The sequence below is a fragment of the Caretta caretta genome, chromosome 25 (assembly GCF_965140235.1).
Source record: "Caretta caretta isolate rCarCar2 chromosome 25, rCarCar1.hap1, whole genome shotgun sequence".
Classification (NCBI taxonomy): domain Eukaryota; kingdom Metazoa; phylum Chordata; order Testudines; family Cheloniidae; genus Caretta; species Caretta caretta.
In genome coordinates, this window is record NC_134230.1 from 17,291,862 (window position 1) to 17,311,004 (window position 19,143).

Genomic DNA, 19,143 nt, shown 5'->3' on the forward strand with positions numbered 1-19,143 from the left:
AGTCCCAGGAACAGGGCCGCGAGAGAGAGAGAGAGAGAGAGAGAGAGAGAGAGAGCAGGGTGTATATGGAGATTAGATTAGATATAGGGGGTGTATGAAGATAGATAGATAGGTAGATAGATAAGGTTGTGACAAAGTGGGACTGTTCTTAATGTTTCCTCTGAATACTGTAGGGGTGCCTCAGTTTCTCCTATGTATTTCTTAAGTCTCTAGGTGGTGGGATAAGCGGGTGTAATTGTTGCAGAGCAAAGGGCCAGGGTACATAAATGGCCGACACTCTGTCTTCTGGTAACTGATGGCCTGGGCCCTTCCCCCCTGCAAGGTGAGAGCCAAAGGGTTGGAGAACAAAGGAATCAGGTGAGCTCCTGGCCCGGGAACAGGACAAAGCCGAGAGGAGGAGGGGGTGGAGAGTGAGTCAGTTGGGAGCTGGCTGGGGACGAGGAGTGAAGTGCAGATGTGGTTGTCTGGCTCACTGCCCCCCAAAATGGACCCGGCTGAGGGGTCTTGTTCTTTGTACCTACAAGCTCTGTTTTAGACCGTGTTCTTGTCGTCTAATAAACCTCTGTTTTACTGGCCGGCTAAGAGTCACGTCTGACTGTGAGGTGAGCGGGGGGTTGGATTGCTGGTGAACGGGTGGGAGGTTGGATTGCTGGTGAACGGGCGGGTGAGCGGGAGGTTGGATTGCTGGTGAACGGGCGGGTGAGCGGGAGTTTGGATTGCTGGTGAACGGGTGGGAGGTTAGATTGCTGGTGAATGCGGGGTGAGCGGGAGTTTGGATTGCTGGTGAACGGGTGGGAGGTTGGATTGCTGGTGAACGGGCGGGTGAGGGGGAGGTTGGATTGCTGGTGAATGGGTGGTTCTGAGGAGCCCAGGGAGATGGACTCTACAGCCCAATCAGCCCTCTAAGAGCGGTACCATAATTGCCTCCCTTGAGCCAGCGTCACTGCACGGCTTACAGCTTTGTGCCATGCAGGCACTCAGGTTCCTTCAGTTCCGGCTGGGCCGAGCCATGGGTTGGGAAATACTTAACAAGAGGGAGCCAGGGCCGAGCAGTTTTGCTGAGAGAGAGAAAACGAGCACACACAATGGCCATGGCCGATACCTGCGTTCCAGCCCCGGCTCCAGCTCAGCTTGGGCCGATGCTGCACGCGGCACAACCAGGGACACACCTCATCCAGACTGATGACAACACAGCCATATATTTTATAATAAATAATGTACAAATCTACACAATTTATCGACATGCCTTGGCAAACCAGACTGACCTACACAGACCGTTATCCCTAGCAGAACCCTGCCCCTGTGTCTCGACACATCAGGAGCAGCCAGGCTGGTGGACAGGCCCTTGCATTAATTCAGGCCAATTGCACTGAACTGTTCCATGGACCAACACTGGCCTGGAGCCAGCCAAGCAGAGCTGCTGGCTCTGGTGTGGGATGGTCCCTGGTTGAGCAGGGTGCTATGGACACAAGGCCGGAGATTTGCAAATCACTGCGCATTAAGGTTGTCTGGGGCAGCGAGTCCACGGGTGGTATGTGCTGTATCCAGTTCTGGTGTGGACACCTGCTCAGGGTCTGTTTGCCAAGTGGGATTTTTTTCCCCTACACACTTTTTCTTAATTTCCCCTCTTTTCCAGAGGGGAGGAACGTCATTATCAAATGCTGGGAGGACGTATTTTACCCATCCAACCCATAGGAAATTAGGAAAGAAAATAATTTTGGTTTTAATTTGTGGCCCTCCCACCAAAGAAAAGATTGCTTGAAAAAATGGCCTGGTGCCTTAACTGCCAGTGATGCTGTAGAGAAGCCCGTATCGAGGGGTACTGTGTTCTATTCTAGGGGAGACTCCGTTTGCTTTGCTTTATAATTCTACTGCTTTCCGTACCCAGGCAGGGAGGATGGGGGGACACTATGAAATGGATGCCAAATTCCTGGTTTTTTTCCTTTCCTTTTAACACATCCCATGGGGTTTCATTTCTGGCCTGCTCTGCACTGACCCAAATGGAAGCATTTTCTACTTGAAGAGGAGGCTGTCCGGCCCAGTGGCTATGGATTTCCTTATCTGCGGCACTCATCACCCTTTAGATCGTTAATATTAACACAGGAAGCATGTAAAAATATCTAATTTGCTTCTCTGTATTGTTCACTTTCCCAACCTGAAAACGGGGGCTGCTGGTCAGTTTCAGGTTTGTTTCTAGTCAGTTTCAGAGCAGGGAGCAGCTTAGGGGCTTGGCAGCACAGAAACCACCCTCTGGATCTGGCAGGTGCATGGTGCAAGCGGTGGGGAGCACGGGCATAGTCTGGGAGGAGTGAATGGGGGGCATTGCCCCCCCCAAACTGAAAGCCTGAGGGCAGGTGCAGCATTTGCCCCTCCATGCACAGCCCCACTGGCCAGACTGGTGCTGCACCCCAAACACAGACATCAAGCTGCACCTATGGTGGGGCAGGGGGCAAAGCAGGGTTTGGGAGCAGATGTGTGGGGCTGAACTAACTGCATGAATGCTGGGAAGCTCAGGCGGCTGGATAACACCGGGCAGCAGCCCTACCCGGCCCGCGCTAGAGCAGGGCCATTGAGAGCCCCAGGCATGGGATGTTACCAGGGGGACAGAGAGAACGTAGCAGGGAGGAGTCAGTTTGGAGAGACCAGCAACGGATGCTGACTGTCCCGCTCTGGGCTCCGCTCCCAGCCACGAGGTGCTTCCCCCATCTCAGCTGATTTTTCTAGTGATCGGGAACAAGGGTCCCCCCGCCCCCCACCGACACTTCATGCGAGGAAAGTCTGTGGGTTGGCGCCCCCTGCTGGCACTAGCAGAGTTTAGGGAGAAGCCATGGGGGACAGTGACTTGGGAGGGGGGACGGTTTCGGATTGGGGGCGAGGTGGTGCTCTGCGTTGGGGACCCCAGGGCATGTTGTGAAAGGGCCTTTAAACCAGAGTGGGGGTGTGGGGGGGCATGTGTGCGTTGGGGGGCAGCAGCACTGGTGCTGCTCATTGCTGAGCCCGGATCAGGCCCATCCTTCTCCGGCTGCTGGGGGTCCGTCGGGTCTGGGTGGAGACCCCGGTCCTGAGGCCAGCGGGGTAGGCCACCACCTGGGAGGGAGCCCGCAATTGCTCGTTGCCTCTCATCTCGCGGCGGATCTCGGTCAGGGTGTCTGTGGGCGAGCTGAGCAGGCGCTGGAAGAAGCTCTGATGGGTGACGGGCTTCTCCTGGCAGTAGAAGGTCATGGCCGTGCCCATGTCAGACTTCATCTCCCGGGAGAAGCCGTCCGACGTGCCGTCGAAGCACCGGCCGATGGCGATCTCCTTGGCCAGCCGGGGGTTCTGGTCGGTGACCGTGTAGATGCCATAGTTGTGGCCCAGCGGGTCCACCGGCGCCAGCATGTTGAAGACCGTGGTGTCGTTGTTCTCCACCACCGGCGGGTGGCGGCCCAGGTACTCCCGCAGGAGGCTGTTGATGGCGGTGCGGCGGCAGCTGCCCTGAGGGACGATGGAGACCAAGGTGCGGTCAATCAGGCTCTGGTCGAAGAGCATCCCGCTGCATTTGAACTCCACACAGGCAGCAGAGCTGTTGTAGATCTCCAGGTCCCGGACGCTGCGGGTGTCCCGTAGGCCGTACAGCCGGCCACGTGTCCGGGGGTGGCTGCCGCCCACGCTCCGGGACCTCACCATGTATTCCTGGGGCCCACTGATTTTCACCTTGATGTAGCAGGCCCTGAACTCCTGGGGGTTGGGCCACCAGGACAGGTAGTCCCCGGTCCAGGAGGCCAGGTCGCTCTCCTTGAAGGGCACGACGTTGTACTCGTACTTGTCCACCTCCACCCGGTAGAAGCGGAAGTGGTTGGCGTCAACAGGTGCCTCCTCACACTCCCTCAGGCTCCGGTAGGCGTAGATGGGCCCGTTGACCTCATCTATGTTGTTGGGGTTGGGCTTGGCCAGGTTGATCTTGAAGGCTGTCTTCTTGAGGCTGGGGTCGTCGTGGTCCGTCCGGCGGTAGCCCAGCTTGTTTAGGTAGGGCTGGGACACTCCCACGGCGTTGGGGTTGAGCTTGGGGCTGGAGGGCACGGCCTCCAGCTCCTCCCCGCCCATGGTGGCGGTGACGTAGGCCGTGTAGGCATCTGCCCGCTGGCCATCGCAGAAGGCAGGCAAGCAGGCCCCGTTGGGCCCGGTGAGGACACTGTCGAAGCGCCCCCAGGCTCGGGGGTTGGAGGAGTAGCCGGGCTCGGGCTCCAGGTTGATGAGGGTGACGACCACTCCCTCCAGCTGCTCGCTGGGGATGAACTTCTCGTTGCCATAGGCCCGGACCTTGACGAAGCAGCGGCGGCTCTCGGGCACGTCCAGGTTGAAGAGCCGCCTCTCGCGGATCTCCACGTTGCCGATCAAGAAGGCCCTCTCCTCTCGCTTGCCCCGCCGCTCCTTGGCCCGGCGGAAGGCGCCTTCCTCTTCCCACAGGCCTGTCTCAGGGTTCAGGGACCACAGCTTCATCTTCTGGAGGTGCTCGGGCATGCGGATCTGCTCCGCGTCTACCCGCACCTCCACCCGGCCCGTCCGCAGCACTTGGTTGGACTCGCTCTCCCGGAAGTCCGCGGAGAACATGCCGTAGGTCCTCAGCGGGACGAGATCCCCCTCGGCATTGATGAAGTTGAGGTCACTGGAGGCAGCAGCCACCGTGGTGACGTCCCGGGGGTCCAGGAAGGTCACGCTGGCCTTGACGGTGCCATTGTACACCTCCCCGTCGGGCCGGAGGAAGGAGCCAGCTGGTATAACCATCTCCCCCACCGGCTCCTGGCCCTCCAGCTCCCCCAGCAGGATGATATTGGCCTGTGTGGGGTCCAGATCCACTGGCTCTTTCTTCCGCATCACCTTGATGTCCTGGTAGATGGCACCGCCCCGGGGGTCGAAGGGCAGGACCTTGACCGTGTCCACAAACTTCTGCAGCCGGTCCACGAACCGAACCACGAGCCGCCGCGTGTCCGGGGGCACATCAATGGTGAAGGTGCCCTTGTAGCTGGTGAAGCCAATTTTCTCTTTGCCCAGGAAGATCTGGCTGAAGCGCAGCGGCTCCCCGTCGTCAGCTGCCGTCACCCTGCCGTGCACCAGGATCTTGGGCCGGGCGCACCTCTCACAGCCGCACTCGGCCACCACCTTGATGGGCAGGATGGAGCCGGCGCACTGGATCTCCCGCACCTCCATTCGCCGGACCCTGCAGCAGCGTCCTGCCCCGTCCCGGCACTGCAGCTCATCCTTCAGGCTCCCAGCACAGCGGATGTCGGGGCAACGCCCCACATTGTAGTATGGAGAGCGCCCGGCCTCCTGGAAGCACTCGCTGGGCAGCTTGATGAGATATTCCTCCGGCTCGGCCTTGCAGCTCGGCTGCCCCTGGGCTGAGCCGGGGAGAGAAGAGACAAGTCACGTCAGGGGCTGTGAGACGAAATTCCTCCACCGCGCTTGACCGTTACCCGAGATGCCAAACACAGTGGTCTCTCCCCCACCAAGCACCAGATACCCCCTCCCTGACCCGGCTCCTTCTACAGCAAGGAGTAAAGCACTGCTCACCCTGAGTACGGTTGCTAGGGCCTGCCCCTGCCCCGCCACCCCCTCCTCAATCCCTCTGGGCAGCCAGCCCCCATGCTGCTGAGTGTCTGACCTGGGATCCAGTGGCAGAAGCAACCCTACAATAATAAACCAGGCTGGGTGAAGGCCTGGCAGCTTCAAGTAGCCCTGGGGCAAGCCCCAGTCTCAGCTGCTGGGGAGCGTAGGTGACAGCCCCCCCCAGGACAGGAGCACGTCACAGCCTAGCCGGAAGCTCCAGCTCATCCTGCAGCAGCTCCCGGTTCTGGCTGTGCTGGTGCTGGGTTCAGGCCCAGGTGGCCACCACAGCTGCCCCCTGCTTCTTGCCCCTCTCAGGGCCTGAGACTCTACCCTCAGGGCAGCCTGGGCGCTGATCCAGCCCCCACTGGCATCATTGGACAGTCTCTAACCAGAGTCAATGGCCTTTCGATCAGTGGCCTTCAGGACTGGAGGAGATTCTGTCCCCAGCTCTCCCCAAGACAGCTAGTGCAATGGCCGACCGGGGTGAGCTGGGGGTAGCGATCTGGTCTCCTGCCCAGCGCTGCCCCGCAGGGGGCACAGCTGCCCCGGGACTCACCAGTCACAGTCAGGAATGCAGGGGAGGATTTGATGGAGCCCACGTCAGTGCTGGCTTTGCAGTGATAGAATCCGGCCTGGCGCAGCCCCAGGTCCTGCAGCACCAAGCTGCTGTTGTATTTGTGGAGTTTCCTGTCCAGGAGCGTCCCGTTGTGGTACCTGCAGGAGACCGGCAAGCAGAGAGCGTCAGCAACTGGCGGGGCTGGAGCATCGGGTCAAGCCTGCTGCTCAGTCGGCTCCTGGAGGAGTTTCCCCTGTATGCACAGACCCATCCCTTCCATGCACACCCCCACAACCCCCCATCCCTTAACCCCCCCCACAACACCCCCCCACATAACCCCCCCTCCTGACACACCCAACCCCCTTTTAGCCCCCCCATAACACCCATCACCGCTCCAACCCCCACCCCCCCACAACCTCCCACCCCTCATCCTCCCATTACCCACACACTTAAGCCCCATGCACACACAATCCCCCACACCCCTAACACACAACCTCCCACACACACACACACTCATGCTGCTGTCTGAACGTTAAAGCTGGTTCTGCCGACAAGAATGGGACACGGGACAGGCTGGTGAAATGCAGGGTTCCTGCACACAGCTGTGCCGGTGCCCCTCACTCCCGACCTGCAGCCCCTTCCCCTGCTATTCCTGTCCTACAACACTGCCCCCACCTCGGTCTGGGAGGCCAGTCTAAGCCGGGGGCAAACCCAGGTCTTTCCCCAAGGCCGACGGTGGTGGCCAAGGGCTGGCTCGTCCTGTTCCTGCAACTCACCAGTAATATTTCGTGGGCCGGGGGGTGCCGGAGGCTTCACAGCAGAGAGTCACGCGCTGGCCTGCCACCCGCACCTTGGACTCCGGGTGCTTCACCACGTAGGGCTTCTCTGCCGGACAGAGGGGGAGCAGAAAAGGTGACGATGCCCCAGCAATAGGAACAACCACCCTCCCACACCACTACTCCGCTCCCCTCCCCCCACCTGCTCCCACCCCACCCCCCGTGTTCTACCTCACTCAGGAATCAGGCCCTGAGTCTGCCCAGAATCCAGCTCCCGGCTCCCCCCAATTCTGTCTTACCCCCACACACACACACACTCGCTGTCAGCTCCCCAAGAAGGCTCATGGCGCCTTCAGTCAGGGGGATCCTGTGCTTCAAGGGATTCTTTTTGTAGCAACCCTCCCAGATGGGTCACCAGCAGGGCTTGAACCTGGGGCCTTCATCCCTGCAGTGCAGACCTCTAGCCACTAGAGCTCAAAGAGCAACCCCGTTAGCTGGCAGCAGTAGCAGGCTGTTCCCCTCCAAGTGGAGCAGTCCCTAGAGGTGGACATGGGACTGCCCCATACACCGGGCAGGGCCCCTCACCCAGCCTCTGCAGCGTGACCTGCACCGACGATGTCCTGGAGCCGTTGGAGACAATCGGAGCCTCGCCCGGGGCGAACGTCTCCAGCTGGACGCTGACATTGGCCCCGCTGCCGGCACAGACCCCCCGGATGCTGAAGCCGCCCCGGCGGTCAGTCCTGGCCAGCACGGCCTGTGGCTTGGCCTTGAGGGAGACCCGGGCATTGGCGAGGGCAGCCCCCTCGGTGCTCAGGACGGTGCCCACCAGGGTGTGGTCCTGGCACGTGCAACTGCTGCAGTTCTTGCTCACCTTGCCCTCGGTGCAGCTCATTTGGCAGGCTGAGGGGGGACAGAGGCGAATGCAATGAGAGTGGAACACTCTAGGCCCCCCACCCCACCCCACCAGGACAGAGCAGGAATGGGGACCCTCGGGGCTCTGAGTTGGGCCTACGGGACCCATCACCCTCCCCAAAATATCCAGGTGGTAGCAACAGGGCTCCTGACCCTTCCAAGGGAGGATCAGCCCTTCCCAGGCACTTTCACCCAATGATCCTGGGGAATATGCCAGGAGTGGAACAAGGTGGCCCAGCCAGCTGGCCATTGTACGTCACTGGGAACAAGAGGCAGCTCGTGCTTAAAGGAGACCCATGGCTGGGATGCCAGGGTGGTGGTGGCGGGGCCTGGGGAGAGGTGGGGCGCACGCCCCCCGGTTGGGCCTGTGCTGCTCGGAGCTGGGTTCAGGCCTGTCTCTAAGTCCCGGAGTGGGGAACGCTGGGCTCTGCTCCGTGGCAACAGGGCAGGTGTTTCCCCCTGCTATCACCCCCACCCTCTGGGCATCTGAGCTTCCTAGGGTGGTTCTGCTTTCCCCAGGGCCGCAGGGAGGGGAGAGAGATTGGGACAGAGAAGAAACGGGGTGGGGTGGGGAGAGAATGGGGATGAGGGGGGAGCTCACTTGCTGGGTCATAACAGTCCTGCCTTTCTTACACACAGGTTTGGGCAAGATCTGAAAAGTGAGAGATTTCAAATTCCCCTCAGAGCTGAGGGGAAAACAAAGGGAGAGAGACGTGGACCTGGGTGAGTGGCTGGACTGGCTGGCTGGCTAGATGGGATGGATGAATGGATGGATAGATGAATGGATAGATGGATGAATGAATGAATGGATAGATGGATGAATGGATGGATGGATAGATGAATGGAGTAGGACCTAGGGTAATAACGGACAAGGGGCTGAGCTCGGGTCCCAACCATCTCAACCCAATTCACAAATCCAGGGGATTTTTGGGCTGTCCTGAAGAACAACAGTTCCCCGCCCTTCCTGGACAGATACCCTGAAATGCCCTGCCAGATACCCCAAAATGCAGGTCAGGCATGACCTGCCCCCAAACCCTGGCCCCCCTTGCTGTGGGCGGCCCAGGGAGGGAGCCCTGGCACAGCCAGTACCTGAGCAGGGTGTCCGGGCGCATTTCTGCACGTCCGAGGGGCGGCCGACGCAGTGGGACCTCTTGGATTTCTTGCAGCTCCAATGCCGGACTCGCTTCCCACCGCTACCGCAGCTCTTGGAGCAGGGGCTCCAGGCGCCCCACTCGCTCCACCCAGCATCTGGGGGTGCAGACCCCAGTGACCCCATCAGGCAGCAGTTCCTCCATGTGCAGGGTGCTGCACGGAGAATCCTGAGCCAGCGGCAGAGGCTGCCCACCAGCCCTGGAAACGGACCCGCCAGGAGAGCTCCCCCACCCTGCCCTGTGCATTGCCTGGAGAACACATCTGGTAGGGAAAGGGGGGGATCACCGCCTGCAGCCCCCCCACTGCTGAGTCCTACTTGGGGGCAGACGTGACCCTCCAGGGAACCCAAGCTGGGTTTGGCCCTGAGCCCAGGGCATGCTGGGGCAGGGCTTTGAAGGCTCCATCTCCTCTGTCCTCGTTGACACCAGTGCAAAGTGAGCGCGAAACACAAGCAGAGTGCAAGGGCAGCCGTTCTCGCCTGTGTTCGCACTGGTGCAAATGACGACACAAGGAGACTTGGAACGCACCTTGCCTTGAGTCCCATTGTGCCCCAAACTGGGGATGTGACCAACCTTGGTTTCACAAGAACACCCCCACCCCTACCCCGGCACGGCCTGAGGTCCCGGCCCCCCCGAATTGGAGGATCATTCAAACCAAGCCTGGCATGCCTAGTGCCGGGACCCCCGGAACTGTTCGTTCCCAGCGTCAAGTTCACAGGCTCACCCTTCCGCACGCGCCTGCCAGACTGTTTTTATGTCCTAGGCCTGCTACTTCAATTACCCTGAACGGCTCCCAGAGAACAGATGGGGCGGAAGCTGCCCATATGGGCCCAGCGCCGGAGAGCTGCGTGTAAAGAAAACTTGCCATGCATTGGGCTAGGAGGGGGAGTCAACTGAAAAGACCCCCCCAGCTATGCAAAGATCTGGGGCCTGTTCCCACAGAGAACGTATCCAGCGCTCAGAGCTGCCAGCCACCCGAAATGAACACCAGGCTCCCTGAAAGAGTCCATTAAAAAGAGCCTTGGCCATAAAAAACCAGCCGTTCTAGACCACAAGCACATGTCTGACATTCCTGCCTGTTGATGCACCGGCTGCACTGAGGGCCTTTATTGTTTAAAATGGGGGGGGGGGCGGAGGTTTCCCTCCTTATTCCTGTTTTAATGAATGGGTGAAAGAAAAAGTCCTTTAAAATAATTCAGCTGGTGGCTGTAAGAAAAGCTGAATGTGCCATTGTGCCCAGAGGTGGCACGTGCAGGAGTCTGAAATAACTCGGCGTGTGTAGAGTGGGGCGGGCACGGACCAGCGAACGAGGCTGTACAAACAGAACAAAAAGACAGTCCCTGCCCCAAAGATCGTACAGTCGAAGGAGATTAAGTGAGTGTGTGTGTGTGTACACTGCCCCCTGCTGGCTGAGACTGTTCATGTACGTGTGGAGGTGCCCTGCCCTCCCCGGGATGGAATCGCAGCTGCTCCGCTGAACACCACAGGCCCCATAGCGCGAGATCTTTGTCAGTCGCTTTTTGGTGGGAGGCTGACAACCCTGCTGGGGCCTCGCTGTCCATCCAGCGCGTTTCTCTCACCACGAACGATCGGTGCCCCCAGCGAGCCGGGAGTGCCCAGGCCTCACGCTGCGGCCAGCCGGCCCCATGGTGAACCCGAGGGCTGAGCTCGGATCACGGGACCAGGACCCGGACCCACGCACAAGCCCCCCTGGGTCGCCCAGCAGCACCACGACCCGTTACCTGCGCAGGGCCCACCGCTGCACCCCCTCCGCTGCGTGGCTTTCCCTGCACACTTGGGCAGCTGCAGCAGCGACAGGGGCTGGCTGTTGAGGCAGCTGCGCTGTCGGGTCTGGAGCCCGCTGCCCCCGCAGGCGGTTCTGGAACAGGCGCTCCAGGCTGACCAGTGCGACCAGTCGTCGTGCTCTGGGGAGGCCAGGGAGACAAGAGGGGTTACTGCGGGGAAGCGCCCAGGGCAGAGAATCCCGATGGAGTAATTTCATGGTGAGTAACCGTTCTCTCAAGACACCCGGCTGGCAGAAGGGTCCTCAGCCTTCAGGGCACAGGGGTCAGGAGGGAGGGCAGGGCAGCCTGGGCCTCGCGCATCACTGGGACGGGGTGAAGCACCAGGGACTGACAATGAAGAGTGGAAGGGCCCAGCACCCGTGGGACCGCCCTAGGCTGACACAAAACGGCAGGGTGGCGGGGCTCAACACCCATGAGACCAGGGATCTGGAGGTGGCACTGCCTGGTGACCCTCAGAGCCAGCCCCCTCCCCCTCCCCAAGACACTCACTCACCCATGGGGCACAGGAAGCGGACGTGGTAGTTGGAGCAAGTTCTGCCCCCCGGCTGCTCCCGGTTGATGCACCAGAATCCCTTCTCGGGGCTGTAGTGCACGATCTCGCCCACATCCTCAGGCAGCTCCCACTCGGTGGTGCGGGCTTGGATGGAGACTGGCCGGGTGCACACCCGCTCCCGGTAGTAGAAGCGGACGGCCTCCAGGCTCTCGTAATCGCCCTCCCCGCCAGGGTGGTCCACATTGAACCAGGAGGTCCACTCGGTGGCGCCTAGGGGGCAGGGAAAGGAAGCCATGGTTATCCCGCTCGGAGCTTGCGGGTGAGGGTGGTTGATCGTCATGCTTCAGGTCAGATTCCCCACTTGCATCAGGAAGGAATCCCCCCCCCCCCCCCGAGGTATAAGGCCACCCTACCAGGTGCAACAGCTAGGCAGCGCCAGGGCCCCGGATAGATGGGCCACTGGCTTGTTCCAGCCTGGCTGATTTCTTGGCCTTTTGCTGGATCAGGGCTGGTTTTAATTGTCCCTGCTCTAGGTCAAAGCCCGTATGTTTGCTGGCTCTCTCACCAGCCTGGCAGGCAGCTGTGCTCCCCACAGCAGCTGCCATCACCCTGTGCACCAGCTCAGTGGCCTGCCTGGGCTCTGCCCCTCTGGGTATCCGTGCCCAATGCCCCTGTCAGTTACCACCCTCCAGGATGGATGCTTCAGTCCAGGCTTCTTCCGTGGTTCAGTTTATAGCAGCAAATTGCCTCTTAGCGGGGCTATTCGAGAACTCATTGGGGCAGGGCCTGGCTTTTTGTTTGAACAGCCCCTAGCACCAGTGATCCCGTGCAGGGGTCTGCAGTTGTGTGATGGACACTTGACAAAATTACCGGACTTAGTGAGGACATTGGCTGGGTGTTATGTCATTCAGTCATTCCATTTCTTGAAAAATTACCACAGACCTCAATTTTTTTTACTGAACGGACACGTTGCTGACCCCTGGCTCCTGCGCTGGCCCCAGCTCCACAGCTCCTCCATGCCAGGGGACACAGACAATAAACAGCGCACTCTGTCTACGCGCCACACATCACCGCAATGGCTAGGGGACATGGGGCCACCTGCAGGCCAGCTGCACCCCCTTTGCATCTTGCCATCGCAGATCCTGGAGGACTGGAGTGGGGCGGGGGGCCTCAGCTGGCACCATCCCGAGGGATTTGCTAAAGCCAGGAGTCAGGACCCGTCTGGGCTTTCGGATCCGGGGCCTTTAAGCTGCAGTTATTCTTTTTAAAATTATTTAAAAATATTTTATGAATTGAAAGGGAGGGGATATTGCTGCTTTGCCGGTGCCCCCAATCCCAACCCACAGCCCCCTGTGTGATGAAGTGGGACTGTTCTTAATGTTACCTCTGAATAGTGTGGGGGTGCCTCAGTTTCCCCTATGCAGTTCTTAAGTATCTAGGGGGTGGGGTAAGGGTGTATAATCACTGCAGAGCCCTAGAGGGCAGGTGTGTGCAGGAGTCTGGACACAGAGGATGGCCGACACCCTGTTTCCTGGCAACTGATGGCCTGGGCCCTTCCCCCCCTGCAAGGTGAGAGCTAAAGGGTTGGAGAACAAAGGAATCCGGTGACCTCCTGGCCCGGGAAAGGGACAAAGCCCAGAGGAGGAGGGGCTGGAGGGAGTTTCAGTTTGGGGCTGGCTGGGACATGGAGTGAAGGGCAGACGTGGTTGTCTGGCTCACTGCCCCCCAAAATGGACCCAGCTGAGGGATCCCGTTCTCTGCACCTACAAGCTCTGTGTTAGACCATGTTCCTGTCGTCTAATAAACCTTCTGTGCTACTGGCTGGCTGAGAGTCCCGTCTGACTGCGGAGTTGGGGGGCAGGACCCTCTGGCTTCCCCAGGACCCCACCTGAGCGGACTCGCTGGGGGAAGCGCACGGAGGGGCAGAGGAGGCTGAATGCTCCGAGGTCAGACCCAGGAAGGGGGAAGCCGGGTGAGCTGTGTGTCCTGCAGACAGGCTGCTCCCAGGAAGGTGACTTCCCCAGAGTCCTGCCTGGCTTCATGGGGAGCAGTCCCAGAGCATCGCCCGGGGACGCCGTGACACCCTCCCAGCCCAGCCCTGGGCTGCCTCGACAGGTCTGCCGGTGCCCCCCAGTCCCAACCCACAGCCCCCTGCTAGCCCAGCCCTGGACTGCCCCACTAGCCCAGCTGGTGCTCCCCCCCCCCCCACCCCAATCCCAACCTGCAGGTTTGTACTCTGCCATCCCCCCTGACCATGGCATTTGGTTACTTCATAACAGGGCAGGCAGTGAACCTGCAAACAGGGCCAGCTATGGACGGCACCGCACCTGCTGTGTCCCCGCTGAGAGGCTTTCCACCAGGCCTCTTTTTCTGGTGTTTCCCCAGCACATTGGTCTTGGCCGGTCGGGAATCATCCTTCAGGGGCTCTGTTGAAAGAATCACACGATGGAAGTGTTTGTATCCCCCTCCTCTGCTCCACCCCACTGCCCCATGCCAGGCCCCTCCTCCACTGGCCCAGAGAACCATTATGAGCACAGGGCCCTTCTGAATTGCTGGATTTCGCCACAGCGAATAAACAAAAGGTTGGTTTCATAACAACAGTTGAGACTTGTTCGTACAGCGCCAGGCACAAGGTGGCCCTGGTAGGGCCGGGGCTCCCCAGGGCTAATGCAGCACCTGCAGTCCGTCAGAACGCATGGCTAAATGTATTTGGCTCGTTGATCTGATGAGCAGTTGCAATGGTTTGTCACGTTCTCTGGAGGGCCCTGACCCCCGGGTATTGGAGCTGGGCAGGAAACTGCACAGAAGTGGGTCCAACAAGAGATGTGACCCCACCCACCTTGTCTCTCATCCTGGGAACATTTTCAAGCGATTGAAAAAAAAATGTCCCTGTCCCGAATCAAGGCAAAAAGCGGAAACCTCAGAAAATTTTGTGAGCCAGAAATAAGAATAAAAAACAAGCTGAGAGTTTGTTCCAATCATTTCAAAACACTGGTTTGACTTTGACTTTCCCCCCCTTTTCACTATAATGAGCTGAAGCCTTGACACCCAAAGTCACTTCACGCTGGACACTCGTTCATTTCGAAAACGGGGCTCACAATTACAAATCTTTTAACGAAAACAAACTTGTAAGCTGAAAAATGTGTCCCAAACGGACCCTTCCCCAGGAGAAGTCTGGGCTTCAACCTGTCGGGGTTTGCCAAAGACAAAGCTTCTGTCAAAAGATTCTGACTTCATCCCATCCCTGCGCGCCGGCACTTGCTACTAAATCTCTGCGAGCGGGAAGTCCTGACAGAAAGGAAGGACCTGTTCCCAAGGGCCTTTGTATTGCGTACAAACTCCAAAACCTGCCCAACTGGAGAAGGGGCTCCTCAGTGATCTAACTGTAAAAGACACAACGGCTCCCACAGCGGGGACGCGTCTGTCTAGACGGGTGGTTCTCAGCTGATGGGTTGTGACCCCAGGGCTGTCATGACTCCCGGCTGGGGGTCAGGAGGCATGAAACGTTTATTTCAATCTAAAGCGAAATAATAGTCACTCCCAGCCCACACGCTGCCTTCCTGCCCCCAAGGCCCAGCATTCTCTGCCAGCTGCTCCCAATAGGCACACAAAGTCACTGTATGGGCCGAGCAGCCTTGTCAATACCTTTTATCATAAGGATAAGGAGATCGTGAAGGTTTTTGACTGTGAATAAGTGCTCGAGAATCTGGAACGTCTGAGAGACGCAGGGCTGGAGCTATTGGGCCGATATTGGCGGGAAAGGCGGGTTCCTGTAAGTGATGGGATCTGTGGCCCTGACGGTTCGGAGGTTGTGCTGATCAAAGCAGGAACGCAGCCCAAGGGCTGAACAGGAGTGAGGCCTCCTCGAAAATGGATCAGAGAGATAGGGCTGGATTCTGATTTCAACTGCACCAGCACAAATCCAGAGCCGCTCTATGCGAGTCGATGGGGTAACTCCAGATTTACACCGAAGCCGGCGAACAGGCTGGGAACCTGCAATGAGTTGGACTTCAAAGGCCAACAGGCTCGTGCGATAAGATGAGCCAAGGCTGCTGATGCGAAAATAACCCTCAGAGGGTTTCAGAGTAACAGCCGTGTTAGTCTGTATTCGCAAAAAGAAAAGGAGTACTTGTGGCACCTTAGAGACTAACCAATTTATTTGAGCACGAGCTTTCGTGAGCTACAGCTCACTTCATCGGATGCATACCGTGGAAACTGCAGTATATATAATGTCTTCTGCAGTTTCCACAGTATGCATCCGATGAAGTGAGCTGTACCTCAGAGGGTGGCATTCTCTCTCCCGAGCCCCCTTGGCTGCTTGTTAATTTCATCTGGGCGGAATCTCCCTGCCAACAAATTGTTTGGCTCTTGATTTTTTGGGATGGGAAGGGGCGGGTCTATTTCTGCCTCCCAGTGGTGTGTATAAGTGATACTGTGCTCATGTGTCCCCCCACACTGAACTGGGCTGGAGCCCCCCTTCCCATGGGGGTAGGGGGAGTCTGGTGGACACAACTGTGCAGCAGATGGCATCTGAAGGGCACAATGCAGGTCCCGATTGCAGGTGGCATGCACCATACAATTCACCCCTCTTCCCCTGGCAGGAGAGAAGAACAGAAAAGACCTCGCCCAGGGGAGCAAAGGGAGCTATGAGGGGTGAACAATCAATGGATCCTTTGTTTATTACACATCACAGGCCCCAGGCTGGGTTCACTAATGGTTCTGCCCGGTGTCCCTGCTGCGGGAAGCCTCCAAACACCAATTTCTCTGGGCTTGTGTCCAGTAGGAACCAGAGAGGTTTGAAACACAACTGATCCGGCTCTGAACCATGAGGGAGGTAACCCAGGGAATGTGGGTCCCTTGCAAATGGATGGTTAGGAGTCTGTGTCTGTGTGCAAGGTGTTAAAGGAATGCAGAGAGTGAGGACTCAGTATATACACACACACACTCTATGTGATAGTCTGTATCCACAAAAAACAACAAGGAGTCCGGTGGCACCTTAAAGACTAACAGATTTATTTGGGCATAAGCTTTTGTGGGTAAAAACCCACTTCTTCAGATGCGTGCGTGTGTGTGTCAGTCCGTCGGTCAGTCTCTGTCTGTCTGTCAGTCAAACTGGCCCCAGTCTGAATCTCTGTTTAAAACTGAGTTCCAAAATGACCCCCAGTCTCCAACAGGGGGTGATAGGGTCTTCTGCACCATCAAGCCCTGACCTCAGGAGCCACCTGGCCCCTGCCCTCATGCCAGCAGATTACCGGGATCAGTGCTAAATAATGGAGGAAAAGCCCATTTCCCCATGCTTGACCCCGACACCAGGCATATTTCCATTCCCACACTCTAGGGGGACCATACATCTGGTTTCAGCTGGGACGGTCCCTTTTTTTTAGTCCTGTCCTGGGTTTTGTTTTTTTTTTCCTTCCCCTTTTCTCCTCATAAGGAGGCATTTGTCCCTGCTCTTGCCGACTGGATCAGCTGACAAGAGCAAACAGGACAGATGCCGACTTTTGCCAAAAAGAAGCCAGGTGGAGTGCGAAGGAGCATGCCGGGGAGAGGGGGTGTGAACGGAGACACCAGTCACTCGCAGGTGGGGGGGGCAGGACTGGGCTGGGGAGGCAGTGTTCCAGCCATGGGCAACGGCCACAGGCGAGGTGAGGGGGCCTCAGGCAAGCAGCTGGGGGTGTCCTGTTTTCTCTTTGGGAAATATGGTCGCCCTGCCGCACACTGCTGGCAGAGCAGGAAGGTGCTGTGCTGGGGATCTCCCAAGGTATATGCCCAGGAGCTCTCCGGGCACACTCATGTCTACGCTACAAAGCCAAGTCGACATAAGGCAGCTTACGTCAACCTAACTATGTAAGCGTCCACACTACAGCCTCCCTCGCACTGCTGTACCTCGCCCGCTTTGCAGACCTAGCGAATCCACCTCGCCAAGAGGCATCGGGCTTAGGGCGATGTCGTTTGGGTGACCTGGACATGAAAAACCACAGTCATGACTGTAAAATCAACCTCACATAAGTCAGCGCTGCACAGGAGCCCCCTGACCCCCGGGCAGGTCCTGGCTCTTCCCCAGTATATTGAGGGGCTGGGGGAAGCTGCAGCATGGAGAGTCCTCCTGGGAGGCGAAAGTCTTGTCTGGGAGGCAGGTGCTTGGGGGGAGCAGCAGCTGGGGGGCTATCACTCAGGGCTTGGGCTGTGCCCAGCGTCTCCACTGGGGTCATGCCAAGCTTGGGCGAGGAGCAGAAATTGGGGGTCACTGGAACCTGCGGAGCAGGTCGTTCCCCTACCGGGCCCTATTGTGTCAGTTGACTCAACTCCCCACCACCAAGCTTGAAGCCTCCCCGAGAGCTCCCCAAGGCCCAGCAAGCCAGAGGCCACTAGCCACAAGGGCCCCCCAGCCAGCCACGGTACCTTCGTGCACCCAGCACTCACCCACCAGCCGATCTGCAGGGGCAGGGAAGCTAAGAGCCAGGCACAGGGGTGAGGGTGGGGTGCAGAGATGGGGGGCCAATATTGCCCCTGCGGGTGTTGGGGTGAAGGGAGGGACCCCGCCAGTGGCTGGGTCTAAGCCGATGCAACCCCCAGCTGGCTAGGGAAGCCCCCTGGTGATGCGGGAGGGGGGATTTTGTGTTTCTAACCTCGCCGCGCTTTGCATGCACACTCGGTGCAGCCCGGGCGCTCCCCGGGTCGGCTTCCCCGCCCTGCCCCTGCCGAGGGAGCGGCGAGACACCCGGGGAGCCGGGCAGCGGCCAGGGATTCCCCGGAGGTCACGTCACACATGCAGCAAGTCAGCGACAGAACCAGCCAGGGAACCCAGGCGTCCCGGCGCTAGCAGCTCCCTTCTCTGGGCAGCCCGGGCGGCCACACTGTGAATGGGGGGCGGGGAGCAGCGAGCCGAGGGCGGGAGGGGCAGGGGGTCTCCCCGGCTGTGCCCCCGCCCCAGCCCAGCCAGGGTCCGGGGGTTCCCCAGCCGGGCCGCGCTGCGAGACCCCAGGAGACAGGCAGCCCAGTGCGCTGGGGGCGCAGCGGCCAGGTGGGGGGCTTCTCCCCGGAGCCGGCTCACCTGGGGCTGCCCCCGGCGGCGCAGGGACCTGCGGGCCCCCGCCGCGGCTCACCCCCCAGGGCACCAGCCTTACCTCGGGCCGGGGCCAGGGCCAGGCTGGCGGCGAAGAGCAGCAGGGCCGGCGTGAGTGGCACCATCCCGCTGCGCCGGGCTCCGAATAACCCTCCTCCGGGAGCTCCGGCTGCGCGGGGCGGGGCGCTCCTGGAGCCGGCTCGGGGCGGACTGGGAGCACAGCGGAGTCTCCGGGCTATATAGGAGGCCTGTCCCCCGCTCCCTCCACCATTGGTTTGCGCTGGGATCCCGCTCTGGCAGGAGAAATCGGACACTGGCCGTCGGGGTTTGTCGGCGCGGCTGGGGCTGGAAAGGTGTCAAGAGGAAAGGGGAGGGAAAAGCCCCGCTGGCGAGGTTTGGCCAGGCGCGGGGCTGCGGACCCTGGGGAGAAGGGGGCCGTGGCTTTGCAAAGGCGCTAAAACTGGCTCTGGGTTTGTGGATTGGAACCTACAGCGGCCCAGGTCCCACCAACTCAACCCAGCCCCTGCCAGGACAAGAGATGCAAAAGCTGTCGAGGTCTGATCAGAAACACCCCCCCCCAGCACCCCCCACCTTTGGAGACCCATGGGTCCCACACACGCCTGGCACAAGGTGTACTTCGTCCAGCACTTCGTCCAGCACACTGCGTGAAACCAGACAATCACAACCCCCCCCCCCCCCCCGCCCCAGTGAACCTACACAGGCAAAGGATAACAGCCGGAAACACCCTGTCACCCCTGGCCCAAGGCGTCTCACAAAGCGATGGCTCTGTAGGGCCGG

General features: G+C 59.4%; 1 protein-coding gene across 1 annotated transcript; it reads right to left on the reverse strand.

Moving 5' to 3' along the window:
* Positions 1 to 1,180: 1,180 nt before the first annotated feature.
* CILP2 (cartilage intermediate layer protein 2) lies at positions 1,181 to 18,470 on the reverse strand. The gene is made up of 11 exons (XM_075123351.1): positions 18,407 to 18,470; positions 17,682 to 17,714; positions 17,166 to 17,240; positions 13,607 to 13,705; positions 11,280 to 11,549; positions 10,724 to 10,906; positions 8,920 to 9,078; positions 7,504 to 7,818; positions 6,919 to 7,027; positions 6,143 to 6,300; positions 1,181 to 5,378 (listed from the first exon to the last, which is right to left on the reverse strand). Exons 1-11 carry the CDS (start codon positions 18,468 to 18,470, stop codon positions 2,986 to 2,988), a joined length of 3,858 nt encoding a protein of 1,285 aa, XP_074979452.1. The 3' UTR covers positions 1,181 to 2,985.
* Between the last annotated feature and the right edge of the window lie 673 nt (positions 18,471 to 19,143).

Excerpts from the sequence above, each read along its gene's own strand:
- CILP2 (XM_075123351.1), bottom strand. The coding sequence starts at position 18,470 with ATGGTGCCACTCACGCCGGCCCTGCTGCTCTTCGCCGCCAGCCTGGCC. Across the intron at positions 10,907-11,279 it reads CCGCTTCCTGTGCCCCATGG|AGCACGACGACTGGTCGCAC; the intron begins GTGAGTGAGTGT and ends TGGCCTCCCCAG. Across the intron at positions 6,301-6,918 it reads CGGCCCACGAAATATTACTG|GTACCACAACGGGACGCTCC; the intron begins GTGAGTTGCAGG and ends GGTCTCCTGCAG.